Source organism: Jaculus jaculus, chromosome 1 (genome assembly GCF_020740685.1).
Source record: "Jaculus jaculus isolate mJacJac1 chromosome 1, mJacJac1.mat.Y.cur, whole genome shotgun sequence".
Lineage (NCBI taxonomy): Eukaryota > Metazoa > Chordata > Mammalia > Rodentia > Dipodidae > Jaculus > Jaculus jaculus.
In genome coordinates, this window is record NC_059102.1 from 181,054,376 (window position 1) to 181,074,592 (window position 20,217).

Below are 20,217 nucleotides of genomic sequence, written 5' to 3' on the forward strand. Positions count from 1 at the left end.
TTATGGGTGTTATAGCCAGTTTCCCCTTGCCAGTGTTTGGCACACTCTCCTGTTGCTATTGTGTACCTTGTGTGGGCCAGGGGGGGATGTCCACCCTCTGCTCATGTCATCATTTTCCCTGTCATTGTAGAGCTTCCCCCTCGAGCCTAGAAGCCAAAATAAACCTTTATTTCCCAAAGGCTGCTCTTGGTTGGGTGATTTCTACCAGCAATGCGAACCTGACTGCAAGAGGCAGCCCCTTCACTTCAACTCACACCTAAAACCCTGATTCAGGGGTTGGGGAAATGGCTCAAATGGTAAAGTGTCTACCTTGCAAACATGAGGACCTGAGTTCAGATCCCTAGCACCTACCTAAAAACTGACCTGTGTTTGATCCTTCCCAGTACCCATGTAAAACCAGATGCAAAGTGCCCGCATTTCTACGTGACCCTAGCGTACCTATGGCAATGGGAGGCAAAGCCAAGGGAATCTGCAGTTCACAGTCCTGCCAGACTGGTGTTTGCAGCAGCAAGAGACCAACTATCTCAAAGGTGGAAGAAAAACAGACACCTCGTGTCTTTGACCTCGCATGAGTGCGCATGCAAATAAATAATTTAAAAAGATGAGACAGAACTGGAGAGATTGCTTAGTGGTTATGGCACATGCCTGAAAAGCCTAACAACGGGGGTTCAATTCCTCAGGACCCATGTAAAGCCAGATGCACAAAGTGGCGCATACATCTGGAGGGCGTTTTCAGTAGCTACAGGCTTTGGCGTGCTCTCTCTTTCTCCCTCCCTCCTTTCCTGTTTCTGATTACAAATAAATAAAAATTTTAAATTTAAAAAAAGAGACACACTGACCTTCTGTCTTCTCTATACACAATGACAAAGACACAACCCCAGGCCATGACTGTGGACTCAGCTGTCAGGAGGAAGTAGACAAGTGTGCGCTACGGGACCCACTGCACGTACCTGGTCGGTATGCCCCAGAGAGCGCCAGTGTCATGAAAGACAGAAGGGAAGCTGAGTAACCTGACCACAACTGCTGAGTGCTCTAGATGGGGACCCTTATAAAGGACATTACTTGTGACGACTAAAGAAATCCAAAAAATGGAGTCTAAACAAGAGTGCACTGCACGCATGTGAAGGACAGAGTCTAGAAGGGACCGTGCTGTGGGCATGTGAAACATGGAGTCTAGAAGGGACCGCGCTGCGGGCATGTGAAACGCTCTGGATGGAGTAATATACTACAGTCACATAGGACGGGGCAAGTTCAGTCTATGAGGCAGAAATGATGGAAGTTTTTTATGGTTTTATGTATTGTTACTTTGTTATTTTCAGTTATATTTTTTTTACATTCATACAAAAATCAAATTTCACCAGGTGTAGTGGTGCACACCTTTCATCCCAGCACTTCGGAGGCAGAGGTAGGAGGATCACCCTCAGTCTGAAGTGTCAGTCTGGGCTACAGTGAGACCCTACTCTGAAAAATCAAATTTCATTTGAGATTATATGAAATCCAAATTTCAGGGTTCATAAATAAAGTTTTATTGGGGCACACATGCATTAGAGTGCACATCTCAGTGCTCTGAGGTGGAGACCAGGGATCCGGGGCAAGCTATCTAACTATGCTAGACAAGTCAGCAAGCTCTGGGCTCAAGTAAGAGACTGCTGCACAAAATACAGTGCAGAGTGTCATCTGACATCAACCTCTAGCGTCCACATGCATGTTCATACACGCACCTGCACCTGCACATAGATCTACCACATGTGCACACATGCACGCAAACCATGCACACAAACATATGCAAAAGAGGTACTTGCTCACCCACAATGCACATGCACTCTAATGTGTTTCAAGTGTCCCCTCATTTCTCCCTGGACAAGGCTATGATTTCTTGCTGCTCTGAGCTCCCCTGAAACGGCAGAACCCACCAGCTCCCATCCCATCTGGTGGCAATGCAGATGTTCAACAACTCTGACTATATCCTAAAGGGTGTGGCATGGGCTTTCATACCTCCAAGTTCAAGTTTTAAAAGAAATACTCATGGTGCAAGCTGAAATGAAAAAGAATCACACACCATTTCACACCTGCTTCTCCGGAACGAGAATGTGGCAGGCAGGCAGGGGACCCACACAGGGGGAGCAAACCCACCACAGTGTCTTAGGCTGATCCCTGGAAACCAGGCTCTCCTTTCCCTGTGGCTGCTGGATCTGGAGCTTTCGTAGCCCAAAGTGCGGACACAGGACATCACAGTATACATTTTTCAGCCTTGCTCCTGGCTCCAGACAGGGCCTCCACCCTTGCTTTTCTTTCTTCTTTCTCTCAGTTGTAATATGCCACTGTGGCCTATTTAATGCATCTTGCTAGGCTGCCCTAAGTCCTTTCTGGAACAAAACAAGGTCTGAGTAAAAAACTTCAATAGCAAGCCTGTGCTGGCTCCTCTTTCTTCTGTGATTTCCTAAACCACGGTGGCTGCATGGTAGCTCCAAGCCCCATGTGCCGACAGCATCGTCCCTGGCCTGTGGTGTCTGAAGGTAGCTTGGAAGACCTTGGCAATGATTTACGGCTCTTGTAAATTCCACTGGGATGAGAAAGCAGAGGAAAGGGCACCTTGCTAAGCAGCCACAACTGAATGTGGAACTCCTGCCAGGTCCTGAAGGGGAGACACAGTGTAAACAGTGGCCCTTCGGTCCATCTAAACCCAGCACTCCTCCAGGCTGAATGAAGCCAGAGAGGGAACTGGTGCTGGGCAGGAAGGAAGAGGCATCTAGAGTCAACCAAGAGGAAGAAGAAGCCTTGCAAGCACTGGAGGAACAGAGGACCAAGAGACAGAATGAGGGAGCTTCTGGGGCCACATGGCACAGACCTGCAACCCAGCACAGCTCCTCTCTAGTTGCTTAGCCTTGTGCACAAAGGCCACCTCTCTCCAGCCCCTACTGGCCTTCCCATGCAACAGAAAGAACACGCTTGTGTCACAGGAGCACGGCAGGATCAGAGGAGAGATGCTCTAAAGGACGGGGTCCAGGCCCAACAACTGGAAGTGCTCGATGCACACTGAAGGCTCTGGGCTCGGCTTGCCATAGCCATGCCCCCTGCCACTGGCCTGCAATGCACTTCTATCGTTGAGAAGTTGTGCAGAGAAACACACTGTCTTGGATCAGGCCAGGGCTCTTAAAGCCAAGTAGGAGGTCAAAAAAGGATAAGAGCAAAGATGGCTGGAGGACAGCTTTGACGAATGAATGCAGGTTTCCAGATCCTGGCCCCAAGTCAAGAGCCACGCTTCAGACCGCCCACATTCATCACCCAAGTAGATCGAACTGTTCGTGTGATGCTTTTCCACAAATGAAGCCTAACCACCACCACGCACATGTACACGCGCACACACACACACATGCACATACATGCACACATGCGCACACACATGCATGCACACACACACATGCACACACGCACACACACACACACGTGCACACATATCATGGGCCATTTTGCGCATCCATTCTCTCCAGGCCTTTGATGCCCCTCACCTCTTGGGATCACATGGCCCAGCCACTTCTCTCCACCACTTCACAACCCTGCAAATTGTAACAGATACCCCCAATCCATGAATCTAATTATTAGTTTCCTACTGCAGGAATAAAATACTATGAACACAGCGACTTAAGCCAACACCACCTCACATTCTTACAGTGCTGAAGGTTGGATGGCTTCAAATCTAGAACCATCCCCTTACCGTCTCCTTGCTCAGAGGCCTCCAGCATCCCTGACTCTCGGCTCCCTCTATCCTCTTTGAGGCAGGTAGGAACCATCTCCCCACAACACCCTTCTGCCCACCCTTGAAAACTCTGACATGTCTGGCTTACTCTATAAAGATTCTAGTAATTACATTGACTACAGCAAAATAATCCAAGATATGGGCCTCATTTCAAGATGCTCACCTTAATTACCTCTTCTGCCATGGGCTCTGGCGAGTAGAACTTGGACACCTTTGGGCACATTACTCAGCTTGCTATACCTTCTTACCTGCTGAGTCTCTGGCAATGGGCAAGATGCTGGCCCACCACTTCCCACACCTAGTGGCTCCCGGAGGCTTTCTGGATGGGAAAGCAGAAGTGTGTGGCTCATGTCTTACTTTCAACCCACACATTTCTTCCTCAGCTCTGTGAGGATGGTCACCTTCTCCCCAGTAAGAACTGCACTGAGCAAAAGTGGCAAGGGTGTAAAATGCACAATCACCCTGGGTTGAGTCCTTTGCTCGTGCTAATGTCAGCATGCCTTTCCTGGCACTAGACCCAAAGGACCCTTCTGGGATCTTGCTTCCTGGGCTTCTCAGCAACACTTCATGCTGTTGGCCCTGTGGCCCTTGGAGACCTCTGTTCTCCTTGTCAGGCAAGTCAGCTGCAGTCCTGACCTGCTCCTCCTCCCAGGCTGCCTTTCCCATCCTCTTTACAACGAAGGCTCCCCTTCTGGACTATTAACTACTGAGATCCTCAGCACCGAGTCCTGGGCCCTGTTCACCTCTGCTTAGCCCCTTCTTCACTGTCCAGCCCTTCTGGCCACCTATGCACTCAAGTCACACCTCCATACCTGTTAACCATACCATTGAACCACACCATAAACACAGGCATCCACTTGCCTGCTGACTCATCACTCAAGCCCAAGGCCAGAATCCCCTGGCCTTCCCCATTTTGCACTAAAGGCACATGCTGGGAGGGAGGGCTGGGCTACAGTTGTCTCTGACACTCCTCACTCCTTCACTAAGGCCACTTGCCCATGTGCAGGTCAGTGCCTTCCTCTCCCAGGCAGCTCTCAGCCAGACCCTTATCTCTTTCTTTTTGCATGTGTATTGTGTGGTATGTGTGTTTATATGTGGATGTGCATGTGTGTGCGTGTGTGCATATGAGTACAGGTGCACGTTAAAACCAGAGGTCAAAGTCAAGTATCTTCCCCAGTTGCTGTCCACCTTATTTTTTAAAATATTTTATTTTTACTTATTTATTAATTTGACAGAGAAAGAGAGAGAGAGAGAGAGAGAGGGAGAGAATGAGCATGCCAGGGCCTCCAGCCACTGCAAAATTAACTCCAGACGTGTGTGAACCCTTGCGCATCTGGCTAACATGGGTCCTAGGGAATTGAACCAGGGTTCTTTGGCTTTGCAGGCACATGCCTTAACCACTAAGCAATCCCTCCAGCCCTTTCCACCTTATTTTTGACACAGGGTCTCTCACTGATCCGCAAGCTCACTAGACCAGCTATCCAGCAAGCACCAAGGACTCTCTCCTTATCCATTTCTCCAGCACTGCGATTACAAGCATGAGATGCCACGTTTGGCATTTACAGATATATCAGATCCTTTCTCATTATTGGGACAAAATAACTGACCAGAGGAACTTAGGAAAGAAAAGAGTTTCATGCAACTTATAGTTTCGAGAGGTTTTATGGCAAGGAAGGCATGATGGCGTACTAGGAGCAGAGCTGGTCACTCTGTGTTTGCCTCCTGAAATAAGGACAGCAGGAAGTGGAACCAGCTATAAAACCTCAAAGCCCACCACCAAGTGACCCACTTCTACCAGCAAAGTTGTCCTAAGGTTTCCACAACCTTCCCAAGCGATGCTACCACCAGCTGGAGAACCAAGTTTTCAAACACATGAGCCTATGGGGAACATTTTATACTCAAACCACGACTGTCTATGCCTGGCTCCCTTAGGTTCATGGTCATCTCATGATGTGAAATGCATTCAGTCCAACTGCAAAGTTCCCATAGTCTTTAATAGTCCCCACACTGTTCAAAAATCCAAAGTCTCTTCTGAGATTCAAGGCAATCTCTTAAATGGGGCCACTTGTAAAATCAAAAAACAAATTACGTATTCCAAAATATAATAGCACAGGCTACCATTCCAAAAGGAAGGAACGAGGACATAGTGGGAAATGGCTGTCCCAGATAGAGAACAAAGGCAAGCAGGGCAATTCCTGATGAAACTGGGCTCCAAGAGGCTTGAGTGGTTCCACCCCTCCAGCTCTGTTGCATACAACACATGCAGTTGCTCTCTTGGGCAGGATCTACTCCAAGACTACAGGTTTCCTTGACTGATGTTTCATGGCCCTCCAACATCCTGGGGTCTCCACCGAAACTTAGGGTTCACCTTCATAGCTTTACATAGTGGCCTCTCAGAGCCTCTTTGCTGGGACTAAAACTCTGCCTCATACTACCTGGCTTCAGTGGCTCTCTGGAAGTGCAGTGCAATATTCTATGACACCCTCAATTGTGTATTTTCATGCCTGTAAAATCAGGACCACGTGGGTGACACTATCAAGTTCTGCTGCTGACAGGACTGAGTCCAGCTCCCATGGATCCCAGCTGTGTAGCAGCCTCGGCATGCCTTTGCCTGCTGAATCTGAAAACATATTTTTAGGCAGTTTCTTTCTAGAAGGAACCCCTCCAGCATTGTGCCTCAGGCTTATTTCCTTTCAAAAGAATTTGTAGTCTTGCTAGCTAGAACTTTCAGTGGGTTGAGTCATGATCTTAGGGCATCTTTCCTATTGTCTGTTGGGAGCAGTCAGCTTCTCTTTAATGGCACTAATATCTTTAACAATTGTAGCCACTTCGTCAGAACCTCAAACTCGCTCACATTGCTTTCCAAACTTCATTTTTCATATCTTTCTGTGCTGCACATTACTCTTTCACTGTAGCTCTGAATAAGCACAGTCAACAGTAGCCACACCACAGGCTCAATGCTATTCTACCTTGAGGTATCTCCAGCAAGCATATTAGTCCATCATTTTTAAATTCAACCTCACTCAAGTTCTTAGGACACAGGCAAAATGCAGCCAGATGCTTTGCCAGAATATCACATGAACTAACTCTACCCAGTTCCCCATAGACTCCTTGTTCCCCTCCTAAGCCTCTGGAGCCCCGCAGGTCTCCACTGTGGGTATTCCACTCAGCATTCTGGTCTTCCAAATATTCGCCAGAACAGCCCATTAAGCTCTGCTTACAGCACTGTGAGGCTTCCCTAGCTCGAAGTTCCAAGCTCTCTCACATGCTTAGCACAAACCAGTTTAAAATCCCTATGAGCTATGTGGTCAGCTTTATCACATTAACACCCCTACTCCTGGTACAAATGTTTTCTATCAGCTACTTTCTCGTTGCTAGGACCAAAAGCAATTAAAGGAAAGAAATGGCTTGATTTGGCTTGCAGTTCCAAGGGGAAGGTTCATGGAGGGAAGGCACAGCAGCAGGAGTAGAAGAAGAGCTAATCACATTGTGTTTGTTCACAACCAAGAAGTAAAAGACTAAGTTAAAGGAGATGGGGCTGGGCTACAAAACCTTAAGGCCTATCTCTCCTACCCCCATGATCCACTTCTTCCAGCAAGGTTCCACCTCCTAAAGGTTCCTCACCTTCCCAAACAGTACCACCAGCTGGGTACTAGGTGTTCAAATACAGGAGCCGATGGGTGTGGTTTACATTCAAATCACAACACGTCAGAGTTACAGATGTGAACTAAGGTTCTCGTGCCTGTGTGACCGAGCCAGCTCCCCAGCTCCAAGTCCTCACATTTCAATCCCAGCCTCCACTCACGCTTCCTCCACTGCAGACTCAGAATCACAGTGGCTCTCTACCTGGGGCCCACCTTCTTGACCTACCTTCTTGACCGATGCCGTATCTGCTGCCCCAATCCATTCTCTGGGCCACAGGAAAAGTCATCCTTTCAAAATACTAATGTGCTCAGTTCACTCCTCCTTATTCCCCACTTCAAACAATCTGGAAGTCTCTCACTGTCCTTTAAGCAAAGGACAAAAGCACTGGACCCCACACAGTAAGCCTCTATCCCTCCACAGTTCCATGTTTGCTGGGCTTCAGGCACCACTGACGAGCTGTCCAGACCTACTAAGCCTTCGGTCACAGGGCCTTTCCTCCTACTGTTTCATCCATCAGATGTCCCTCACTCAAATGCTCTAGCAGCCCATCTCTTCTTCCAACCACAGCTTAGTATCAGCATGTCTTCTCTGATGCTTGGTCACTTTAATTTCCCTACTTTCGCTTCACTACCTGTTAGAGGTGTAGTTTTGTTCATTTACATTATTCTTTGGCTAGCTAATTCCATCTCACCTGTCCACGGGAATAGAGCTTATGTCTGATCTCACCTGCTACTAAATCCCCAGGGCCTAGTACAGAGATGCTCTGAGGGGAAATGATGCGATGAACCAAGGCAGCTGCCTCTTAGCTACTTTCCTCCACCGTCCTGCATTCAACCACTGCTGTCTAACACCCCTCCTGAGAGCAGTCCACAAAGCCTTCCTCCTGGGGTCTCTGAAAGCCCCTCCCCTCAATTCACATCCCAGCCCTCCACAGATCTCAGGGCTGGTCCCTGCTGATTCTCTTTCAGAGAGGTCCCCCTCCTACCTCCAGGACCTCAGTTCCCATCGTCTTCTTTCAGCACAGCCTAGTCTCTAGCCTCCTACTGGAGACCCCGACTTTCCATACTGCCATCTGACACCTCTTCTAGGCCACAACTCAAGCTTCCCCTGTTCCTTAGGCTTGAGAACTGCAGCATGAAGGGCTCCTGCCTTCCTCTCCACTGATTTCCATCACCACCACAGCAGACTCCTTCGAGTCCTGCGTCCCTCATCTCTTCTGCCTGTATGAAGCACATTTCCGACCCAAGTGTCAGACGACAAGACACCTTCCTGTCCCCTCAACTAGGCCAGTGACAATGACAAGAGCTGACATGGGCCATGTGCAAGCACACTCCCAAGATCTGCAAGACCAACTCACTCCATCTTCACCAGCAGCAATCTCTGGTCATGTTACAAAAGATGCTCAGAGGTGCTGGGCAGATGGTTCAACTAGGCAGCCCAGGCTGGATCCCCATACCGTATGTGTGGTGGTTTGATTCAGGTGTCCCCCATAAACTCATGTGTTCTGAATGCTAGGTTCCCATCTGGTGGCAATCTGGAAATTAGAGCCTCCTGGAGGCAGGGTATTATTTGGGGCGGGCTTATGGGTGTTATAGCCAGCTTCCCCTTGCCAGTGTTTGGCACACTCTCCTGTTCCTGTTGTCCACCTGATGTTGGCCAGGAGGTGATGTCTACCCTCTGCTCATGCCATTGTTTTCAAAACCCTGCCATCACGGAGCTTTCCCTCAACTCTGTAAGCTAAAATAAATCCTTTCCTCCAACAAGCTGCTCTCCTGTACCAGCAACGTGAAGCTGACTGTAACACGATGTCAAAAGCCAGAAGCCATGGTTGGCTTCTCTAACCCCAGCATGCTGAAACTGACAGTGAAATGGGAGGCACAGACAAGAGGATTTCCCAGAAGTCTGCAGCAAAGTGAGATCCAGAGTGACAAACACTGCTTCAAAGGGAGAAGTGAGGACAGACCCAAAAGTTGTTTTCTGACCTCCACATGTGCCATGGAACATACGCACCTGCATGCACACACGCATATAAATAATTAAATTAAAAAACAAGCTTGGAGAAGCAAATGACTTGGAAAAGGTCACATCAAGAGTAAACAGCACTCAGGGTCCACTGCGGAAGAAGTGGCGGGAAGAATATAAGAGCCAAAAGAAAGATAGGACTCCTTACAATGCACTCTTCCAGACACAAAATGGCCTGGATATCCATGACTTCGCAGTGCCTGACACTACCTACACAAGACCATCATAATAAATGAAACGATCATGACATCAAAATAAAAGAGACCTGGTGTGGTGGCACAAGCCTTTAATCCCAGAACTCGGCAGGCAGAGGTAGGAGTATCGCCGTGAGTTCGAAGCCATCCTGAGACTACATAGTGAATTCCAGGTCAGCCTGAGCTAGAGTGAGACTCTACCTCAAAAAAAAAAAAAAAAAAACCAGAAAATAAAATAAAATTTAAAAAAAGAGAGAGAGACTGATTGAGAGGGGGAGGGTATACAATGCAGAGTGGAGTTGTGAAGGGGAAATGTGGGGGGTTGGGAATTATCATGGGTTATTGTCTATAATTACGGAAGTTGTCAAAAGATATATAAAAATTTAAAAAAAAAGAGTAAACAGCAAAGCAGGCTGCTTTTGCCAAGTCAGGCCCCAGGCTACTGGATGACATAAGCACACTAACACACAACTGTGTCCCCGCGTGCCGTTCCCAGAGTGTGTTGTGTTCCTCTTTTGGCCACAAGGACCACACACACATACTGATTTCAAACCTCCCTCCCAGGAGACTGTCTGCTCAGTGAGGGCCACAGCCATGTCACGTCTGTCTTGTGGAAGGCCTTAAGTACTCTAGCACTTGACCCAGGACCTGGCACTTTCAAGCTGAATATCATGTTCTGCACCCCTGCACCCCCAGCTGTAAGTTCTCCACTTTGTAAGCACAGTCGGCTAAAGCCACCAAACAGCCAGCCAAACACACACTCACTCACTCTCTCTCACACACACATATTCACACAAGCGCATCCAAGTGAAAACCCTCCTTTACTCTGCCTGGCGACCACCAACCACATTGCTACTGAGGTGGCTTCCCGAGCATGGCCCTTGAACACCAAGGGGGTAGGGAACAGCAAGGTCCACCATCCACACGCCCACAGGTGGCCACAGGAAAGCTCTAGTGCCAGCACATGGCACCCTCCACTGGCTTCCCTCCTTGTCCCTTGGCAACCTCTCCCACGACAGCACAGGGGACACTCACCAGCCACGAGAAGAAGCCAGCTGACTTGTCCTGGGTAGAGATCTGGCCCTCGTAGGGGCCAAAGATACGACCCTTGGGCACGACCTCATTTATGCATCGCACGTCACTCTCTCCACCAGCCTCCTTCACTACCTCCATGCCCTGCGGGATGGTGAGGGCTGCCCGGTCTGGGATGCCCACAGGCACTGGCGTGTCGGATACAAACACAGGGGGACCGTGGTTCGGGCACTCATCTACGAAGTACTCCTGGCAGGACTCACAGACTGGAGAAAGGTGAAGAAGAGCAATGGCTTAGTAGTAGCAGGAGGCAAGACCCTCGGGGCGGCTGAGGAGGTTCCAGGGAGCCACCTGAGGACCACCTGGGGCAGCAGAAAGCACAAGGCATGTGGCTCAGGAGTTCCAGCCCTAGCTCTACCCTATCAGACACGGGCCCAACGTCACATGACCTTCCTTGGGGGTTCAAAGGATAGGCCTTCCAATGGCATGGCCTTTTTGGCAAGTGTGAAGCTGAGGGCGAACGACCATGGCTTAAGAGCCATGGACTTGTGTTTGAATTGCAGCTGTGTGTCTGTGGGCCACAGGAACTGGGACGGGCTGCTGAACATTGGTGTGCATGGAGTGAGTGCCTATTTCAAACTCCCTTTCCAGGGCAAAGCATGAGACAAGGGCGGAGCTGCCCGGAACCCCAACTCCACTTACACCAGAAGTCCACTTGCTGGAAGCTTTTGGTCATGATGAGGTCTCGCTTCCCCTTCAGTTTCTTGGGCTCAACTTCCATGGACGAAGGCTCTGGTCTCCTAGAGCTGCCCAGGCCAGGGGCCAGCAAAGAAAGCAAAGAAGCCATCAGAGTGCTGGCCCAGTGGGAGGCAGGTTGGAGACCTGGCCAGGTGGCCACAGGGGATTAGGGTAGAATTCTGAGACCTGAGCCCAGGAGGGGAGGGGCGCCTGCTCAGACTCTCCAAGATCTCCTTCACCTCTACCCGCAGGAACTACCCAGCTGAGTTAAGGAAGGTGGATAAGGAGTAAGAATGTCCCCCTGGGGCCCCAGCCCGTTCAGCCCCCCCCCACCACCCCTCCAGTCCCCAGCAGGCGCCTCACCAGGGCTGGCCATATTCCTGGTCCCGAAGTGGTGAGCAGACCTCTGTCTTAACCACGGTCACCATGTCCCCTACAGCCGCCTTGGTGTGGGCCAAGCACTCCTTCACGTTCTCAGTCATTCTGTCCTGGGGACGTGCACAGAGGCAGGACCAGCACAGGAAGAGGATCAAAGAGACAGGGGGAGAGGGGTGAGTGGCGGGGAGGGCAAGCAGGGGTCCCTAGGAGTCTAGTTACCCTCCCTGCCATCCCAGAGGAAGTTCTTGAGAACACGGACAACAAAAACAGCTGTAGCCTGGCCAAGAGGAAATGCCATTTCTATCCCGGGCTGGTCCTGGGTACTAACTGGAGCCACTGGCCCCATAGGGTCAGGGACCAGGGGCAGTTCAGGCCAGGGAGGCAGGCCTGGGAAGTACAGCTTAGACCCCTATCACCAAAGGGCACGAGGAACCCCCCAGAAACCTGGAGGCATACTCTGCCCAGGGGCGCCCAGAGGGAACAACGCAAGCCCAACTGGGGCCGGAGGGAGTGGGCAGCTGAAACAGCCCACCCTGAATGGCTGGTGTGGAGGCCCTGACCGAGAGGGGCTGCAAGGGAGAAACAGCCAGGCCCCTAGGCCAGCTCACAGCAGACTCCGTGCGGGGCTGGGGAGTTGGTGGGCACCAGGGCGCGCCCAGACTCCCGGGTCCACCCCTCTCTCCAGGGGGAAGTGTCCCAGCACAAGCTTACCGCCCTCACCACCACCGCGTGGGGCTGCAGCCCCTCCCGTGGCACCCCACGGTCCTCATGGCAAACCCCGGGGACACTTCTTCGGGTCCCAGGCAGGCAGCGCGCACCTCAGCCCGGGACCTGCGCTGGGCCCTGGGACTGGGCGAGCAGTGTGTGTGACTCACTCCCCGGGGCCCCCGCTGGCCACACCCCTGCTCCTCCGCTCACCAGCCCCCTGCTCCCCACCGGGGGCCCCAAAGCCAGCGGCGGAGGGAGGGGGCTTAGGGGAACAGGATGGCCTGGCCCCTCCTGCGAGCCCGGGGGCGCGCGCCGGGGACCGGGGCGCCCCGCCCCCAGCCCCGGGTCGCGCGCGCAGCGGCGGGCCAAGTGTGGAGCGGTGGTGGCGGGGGCCCGGGTGACGCGGGCGGCCGCGATCGCCCGGCCTCTCACCCACCTTCCCGGCGGGGCCCTGCGGCCCGGCCCGCCCCCTGCCCGCCCGGCAGCCCGGCATTCCTTGCGGGGGCATGTGGCTTCTTGCCGGCCCCGGGGGCCTGCAGTTGGCTGGCGGCCAGGAGGGGCGCGGGGCGCTGCGCAGGACGCGAGAGGCAGGAGGGGACGGCCGCGGAGGCGACATCGCCGAGCAGCGCGCCAGGCCCCGCAGCCTCCGCCGCAGCTGCGCGCCCGCCGGGCACCCACCTCGCGGAGCCGCAGCCCGCGCGCCCCGCTCACTTCGCCACTCGCACCCGCCTAGTGCGGGAACGTGGCGCCTGGTCCCCAAAGCCCAGCCACGCTGGGTGCCCGGCCCACCTCCTAGATCGTGGGATGGTCCCCAGCCGCCTGCGAAGCAAGAACGTGGGACTGGAGGCTGCGAAGGCCCTTCCCCAAGGTCACACGGGTGGATCGTGAGGTACTTGGATAGGAGTAGTCAACAGGCAGAGCATCCGTGAGCAGGAAAGCCTAATGGTTAGCAGTCTGGGTTCTGGGAGGCTAAGTCCAAATTCCGTTGATTGACTGTGTCCCTCCCCTGGGCCAGTGCTTAAGGGCCAAGCATTTGCCCTCGCACACACCAAGTCATGTGTCCAGATCCTAACCACGGTGACGATTTGGAGACAGGTTGTGAAGAGGTGCTAAGAGACCGAATGAGGTCTTAAGGGTCAGACGTCCTCTTCAACCCCTCCGTCTGCATCCATGGTGTGAGGACTCAGCAAGAACTCACCTGGATGCCTCGGAAGGTGGCACCCTCACCTGAGACCTCTGTCTTCAGAACCGGGGGGCTGCAGCCCCTTGGTCTGCCTGTGGTGCTTGGACATGGCCACGGAGCTGACTGACAGAACAAGTTGCTTCACTTCTCTGTGCTCCCATTTCTATCTGGAAAACACAGCCAAGGACAGAGTCCACCATAGATGTGGTGGGTGACAGGGACAAAAATGAGGTGGGGGGCTGGGCAGTGAAGGGAAGAAAGCGGATCAGGAAGGTAGGGCGGGGCAGCACCAGCAAGGGCCACTTTTTGTTCTTTTAGTGAATCTTTTGCAAACTGGGTCCGAACACACTGCTCAGGAGCAATGTGCATTGTTCACCAGCCCCGCCTGACACTGAGCCTCATCCGACCTCAACTCGAGAACTGTGTCCTCACCTGTGCCCCAGCCCTCGCGGTCCCCCCAGTAATGCCTTCACAGCACCTGTCACACTTACGAGCGTTATTAGTATTGGTGGTGATGGTGGAGGTACTGGGGACTGAACCTAGGTCCTCAAGCAGAACAGGCAAGCCCTTGACCAAGCGATAGTCCCAGCCCGGTGATGAATGCATGAATGGTCTCTCTCGCGTATGTGTGTGTTCGCGCGTGCATGCGTTCATGTAACTATGGGTGTGCGTGTGGAGGTCAGAGGATAACTTCAGGTGTCAGACCCTGTTCTCCACCTTGCTTGAGGCAGTTTCTCTGGGCTGGGGAACTTCTGGGCAATTCTCTTCCTTCTTGCCCTGGGAGTTTGGGAATACAGGCAATGACTCTACAGTGTCTGGCTTTACGTGACCACTGGGGATCGCAACTCAGCTACTCACACTTGCATGGGAAGTGCCTTATCTACGTATTTGTGTGTACATGTGGTGTATGGAAAGGTATGTGTACATGTTCATATGTGCGTGGGACTGCTTGTGGAGGCAAGAGGTGGACATCATGTGTCTTCAGTCCCTCTCCTCCTTATTTACTGAGACAAGTCTCTTGCTGAACCCACAGCTCACGGATTCAGCTATACTAGCCAGCAAGCTTGCCCCAGCGATCCACGCATCTTTGCCACACCCAGCATTCACGTGTGTTCTGGGGATCTGAACTCAAGTCCTCATGCCTTTGGTGGTAAGCACTTTATGACTAAGCCATCTCCCCAGAACCCCCGATAATGGTCTTTTGCTAGCACAATTATGTGGCCTTTTCCTGTATGCCATCCTACACTCTCTGAGGGCAGGATTCTTAGTTTTGCCAGGTACTTGACTCACCACTGACTTCCTAGCAAATGTCACAGTGCCTAGCACCAAGTGAGGTTAGGAAAAGATATGCCATGAAGCAGGGCATGAGCTTAAAGGAGGCCTTCCCTCTCAGGGTTATTTGCAAGCAGGGCTAACATGAGAGGATGATGATTGAGGCTCCAGAAATTAACACTCTTACCGCCTCCCATGACTCACCTACTTGTCCTACACACAGCACAGGTCCAACACTTGCAAATGAATTCATGATCAAAAGACCTACATCAACATGTATGGCCCTCTCTACTTTGTCTCGTTGGCCCCAAAGAGAATTGCAATGCCACCAGTGGCCTTAAAAAGAAAGGCAGCAGGCTGGAGGGATGGCTTAATGGTTAAGGTGCTTGACTGCCAAGCCAAAGGACCCAGGTTTGATTCCCCAGGACCCACGTAAGCCAGATGCACAAGGTGGCCTGGCGCATGAGTCTGGAGTTCATTTGCAGTGGCTAGAGGCCTTGGTGCACCCATTCTCTCCCTCCCTCCCTCCCTCCCTCCCTCCCTCTCTCTCTCTCTCTCTCTCTCTCTCTCTCTCTCTCTCTCTCTCTCTCTCTCTTCCTCCCTCACTCTCAAATAAATGAATTTAAAAAAAGAAAAAGGAAAGACAGCATGGTTGGGTAGCTTTTTGATGGCTCACACCCATGTTGCTCTCTTCCAGTAATCTCAGTAGACAAGCCACATGTCAAGAAAGACAAGAGAGGTGGATACTGAGGGACGGCGCAGTGCAGGGAGTGATGCAGTAGAGCTATGAAGGCAGGAGCCTGGTTCTCACAACATCGTGCAGTGGGAGCTCTATGACACATCTCTGTGAGGCTCTAGGGCCAGCCTTATAGTCTTCACTGGACTGGTCAGATGGGAATAATCACAACTACCAGGTTATCCCATGAGGAGTAAATGGAATGCAGGCTGAGGGGAGGCCTTGGAAAAGGCCAAGTGCTTTATAAGAGATAGTGATATTCTATTGGCTGTCCAGAGGCAAAGAGAGAGAATGGAAACATGGAGGGACAGAGATGCAGGGAATAGGACTGAGGACAAGAGGCAAGCAGATGGTCCCCAGCCAACACCCTCTTCCTCCCAATACCATGGGGGAAAAAAATAAAAAGCATCATGGCCTCTCACTTCCATGTTGTATTTCCTGTGCCTACCATCGCCATGTGCAAGTTTTGAAAGGTTTTCTAACATAACACATGAACACAGGTGGAGTATCCTCTCACTAAAGCGCTTGGGAGCTGAGAGGATGGATCCGTGGTTAAAAGTGCTTGCTGCGCAAACCTGACAACTGGAGCTTGGATCCCCAGAACCCAGGTAAAGCCAGACATTCACTGGTATGTGTCTATAATCCCAATGTGCCTATGGCAAGAGCAGGTGGAGTCAGGAGAATCTTGAAGTTCTTGGACCAGCTAGTCTAGCCTTGCAAGTAGCAAAATAACAAGAAACCCTGTCTCAAACATGGTGGATGGAGAGGACTAACATACTGCGGTGGTCCTCTGACCCCCACATGCATGCCATGGCACGCCTGCACCCATATACACACGTTAATCAGTCAATCAATCAAATACTTGGCCACACATGTTTCACACATGAAAGTTTTCAGATTTGGGATGCATGCATAACTTTACCAATTGAGCACCTCAAATCTGCAAATCCTAAGTACTCTAAAATATGAATGTTTTTTGGATGTCATGTCAGTGTTCAAAACAGTTCCATATTTTTATTGTTGTTGTTGTTTCGAGGTAGGGTCTCATTCTAGCCCAGGCTGACCTGGAATTCATTATGTAGTTTCAGGGTGGCTTTGAACTTACAGTGATCCTCCTACCTTTGCCCCCAAATGCTGGGATTAAAAGCATGTGCCACCACGCCCAGCTCAGTTCCAGATTTGAAGCATTTTGGATCTTGGACTTTTAGATTAGGAATATCCAATGTATACTAAGTAGGACAATTAAGAAAGAACTAGATATGGTCTAAGTAGGGTCAGGGGAAGGAATGGAGGAGAAGAGGGGGTAGGAGGAGGGATAATTAAAATTAAAGATGAGTGAGCCATATAGAAACCTACTTCTTTGCTAACTAAACTGTGTGTGTGGGGGGGGGTTGTATCAGAAGAGAAAGAGTGGGCTGGAAACATGACTTAATGGTTAATATACTTGCCTATAAAGCCTAAGGACCCATGTTCGACTCTCCATATCCCACGTAAGGCAGACACACAAAGGTGAGGCAAGTGCAAGATCACACATGCCCACGAGATGGTGCAAGCGTATGGAGTTCAGTTTTAGTGGTTGAGGCCCTGGCATGCCAATTCATTCTCCCCCCCCCCCGTGTGTGTGTGTGTGTGTGTGTGTGTGTGTGTGTGTGTGTGTGTCTTCCTCTCTCTTACAAAAAAAAAAAAAAAAGAGGTTGGGCAGAAGTACCCTGTGGGAGTGAAAAATGCTGTGCACAGAAGCCATATATTGTTATGCCATGAGAAAATTTCAGTGCTGAGGTTGGATGCCTTTCATTGACTCGTTGGTCATGGATGCCCCTAGTACCTCCAAAACATCACAGGCTAATACCAAGGCTCTTGGTCTCCCACCAGAACTAGATGGTAAGACCCTACTGCTAAAGACACCACAAGCTTGGGCTGCAGGTCATTGAAAAATCAAGTTGGAGCTGAGATGGAAGCCTTCTTCCTGTTGTCTGTCAGGATGCTGAAAAGAGCTATGCAGCTTATTGGAGAGAAAAGCCATAAATGGTCTTAACCAGTAGTGGACCCTGCAAGCTTTAAGGCTGGATAACCAGGCAAAATATACAAAGTGGTAAAATGGTGGCATGCCTGTTCTGGGGGAAACCAAGTGCTCTCTGATTGGACTTGGGGCCCACTCCATGGCAGGGAATTCCTGCCTGATACAGAAAACCTAATCAAAAGCCTATAGCTGGGGAGATCATAGCCATAGGAATGAATCTACTACTGCTGTCTGGCAAATGGATATATTATGCCCATCAAACTGCCCTCAAGATACTTATGTTTATGCCCATATATTAATGCTACTCTCACTTTTGGTTAGAGAAGCTTCTCTTTCCAGATGGTGTTGACTACTAGGGAGACTCGAAACTCACGGAAGTGCTGAAAAGTGGCAGTGTTGTGTTCAGCACTAAGTGTGACAACTCTCACAACCTCTAAGGCTCAGAGACCACTGTGGAAGAGGTGGCAGAAAGAATGTAAGAGCCAAAGTAAGAGGAGGAGTGTTTACAATACTGTCTCCCAGACACAGGGTGCCTGACACTACCTACACGAGACATGCATAATAGGCGTGTGGGGGGGATTATGACGTCAAAGTAGAAAACGGACTAGTTGGAAAGAAGAAGGGATTCAGTGGAGGGGAATTCAGGAGGGGGTAAGGGAGGGTAGTGAGAGGGGATGTTGTAGTCAGGTTCTCATTGCTGGCAGAAATCACTGGACCAAGAGCAGCTTGGGAAAAAAAAGGGTTTATTTTGGCTTGAGGGAAGCTCCATGATGGCATGAGCAGAGGGTGGACATCACCTCTTGGGCAGCAGGAGTCTAGGTGGACAGCAACAACAGGAGAGTATGCCAAATACCAGCAAGGGGAAACTGGCTATTAACACCCATATGCCCGCCCCCAATAATACATTCCCTCCAGGAGGCTTTATTTTCTAAAATGCCATCAGCTGTGAACCTAGCATTCAGAATACCTAAGTTTATGGGGGACACCTGAATCAAGCCACCACATTCTGCCCCTGGCCCCCATAAACTGATAACCATCCATGATATAAAATGCAATGCATTCAGTCTAACTTTAAAAGTCCCCATGTTTTTTAATCAATCCTAATGTTGTTCAAACATCCCCACAATCCAAGGTCTTTTAACTGAGCAGTAATACCAAAAAAATCCCCCAAAAGCCCATAATGGCACAGAATAAACACTCACATTGCAAAAGATGGCACTGAGCATAGCAAAGAAATATTCCACCAATACAAGATTTAAACAGGGCAAACATCAAACTCTGTAGATCCAAGTTCAACAACACTAGTCAGTGATAAATCTCCAAGTCCGGTAATTCTAACTAGCAACAAGTCTCTGGAGTTCCGATTCTGCTCCTCTAGCTAGGCTACTCACAGTCCTGGAAAACTTCATCCAGGGCCGGCAGCTTTTCTTAGCAGCCATCTTGTGGCCCTGGAATCTCCACTGGGTCTCCACTGCAATCCATGGTTCATCATCATGGCTCCATGGGGTCTACATGCAGGCATCCAGCAAACCTGCTTCACACTGCCCATGGCCGTTCCAAAACATAAGACTGTGTTGCAAATTGAATGACCCTCTCTTTCCTGTATTTCTTATACTCCATAATACCAGGTGGGGTGCCAATGTGTTAATCCAGAGGGGAATAAAGCAGACTTTGAAGAACAGGATACTCCTTCAGCACTCAGGCCCCTTCAAAAGACTCTGCATTTTTTTCTGTTGCCCCAGTGCAGGTCAGCTGGCCCAATCTCAACGGTTGTAATCTCTCACATAATTACAGTTGAACAGGCAGCAGTTTTGGCCCAAACATTTCATTTTCTGTGCTATATCCCTCTGCTCACACCAGTCCATTTCTATGCAATGCAACCCTGCACAAGTTCTCAGGGCGCAGGTTTAACAACTCACATAAACTGCTTCTAGCCCAGTCCAGGAAAAGCTCTTTCTCATCCTCATAAGCCAAACCTCACAGTCCTTAGTTCTTACTACATTCACATCTTTCAGATATGACCAGAATAGTCTGTCAAGCTGTACTTACAGCACTGCAAGGGATCTCTTAAGCTAAGATTTCAAATTCATCCGTATTCCTCTTGAAAATTAGCTCCAAAAGGCCAAAGCCACACAGTTAGGTGTTTAGCAGCAACCCCATTCTCGGTACCAACTTTACTGTTGCAGTCAGGTTCACAATGTTGGCAGAAATCACCCAACCAAGAGCAGATTGGTGTGGGGGGAAAGGCTTTATTTTGGCTTACAGACTTGAGGGAAAGCTCCATGATGGCAGGGGAAAATGATGGCATGAGCAGAGGGTGGACATCACCTCCTAGGCAACAGGAGTCTAGTGGACAACAGCAACAGGATAGTATGCCAAACACCAGCAATGCACTACCTCCAGGAGGCTTTTAATTTCCAAATTGCCATCAACTGGGGACCTAGCATTCACAAGACCTAAGTTTATGGGTGGGGGGGACCTGAATCACTACAGGGAATTATGATCATAGTATATTGTCTGTATGTACAGAGA

At 50.5% G+C, this 20,217-nt stretch overlaps 1 protein-coding gene across 8 annotated transcripts in view; it reads right to left on the bottom strand.

The window, feature by feature from the left end:
* The window catches only part of Prdm11 (PR/SET domain 11), a 96,125-nt gene that overhangs the window by 41,202 nt on the left and 34,706 nt on the right, over positions 1-20,217 (bottom strand). For 2 of the 8 annotated variants that reach the window (XM_045155375.1, XM_045155407.1), the window contains 3 exons: positions 11,752-11,876; positions 11,353-11,456; positions 10,654-10,916 (listed from right to left, as the gene is read on the bottom strand). In XM_045155375.1, coding sequence (XP_045011310.1) covers positions 10,654-10,916; positions 11,353-11,456; positions 11,752-11,870 — 486 coding nt within the window. In that variant the 5' untranslated portion in view covers positions 11,871-11,876. Of the gene's footprint in view, positions 1-10,653; positions 10,917-11,352; positions 11,457-11,751; positions 11,877-12,477; positions 12,609-12,910; positions 12,927-13,152; positions 13,233-13,263; positions 13,380-20,217 lie in introns of those variants that run through there. The other 6 variants (XM_045155380.1, XM_045155395.1, XM_045155363.1 and 3 more) reach the window with 6 other exon arrangements.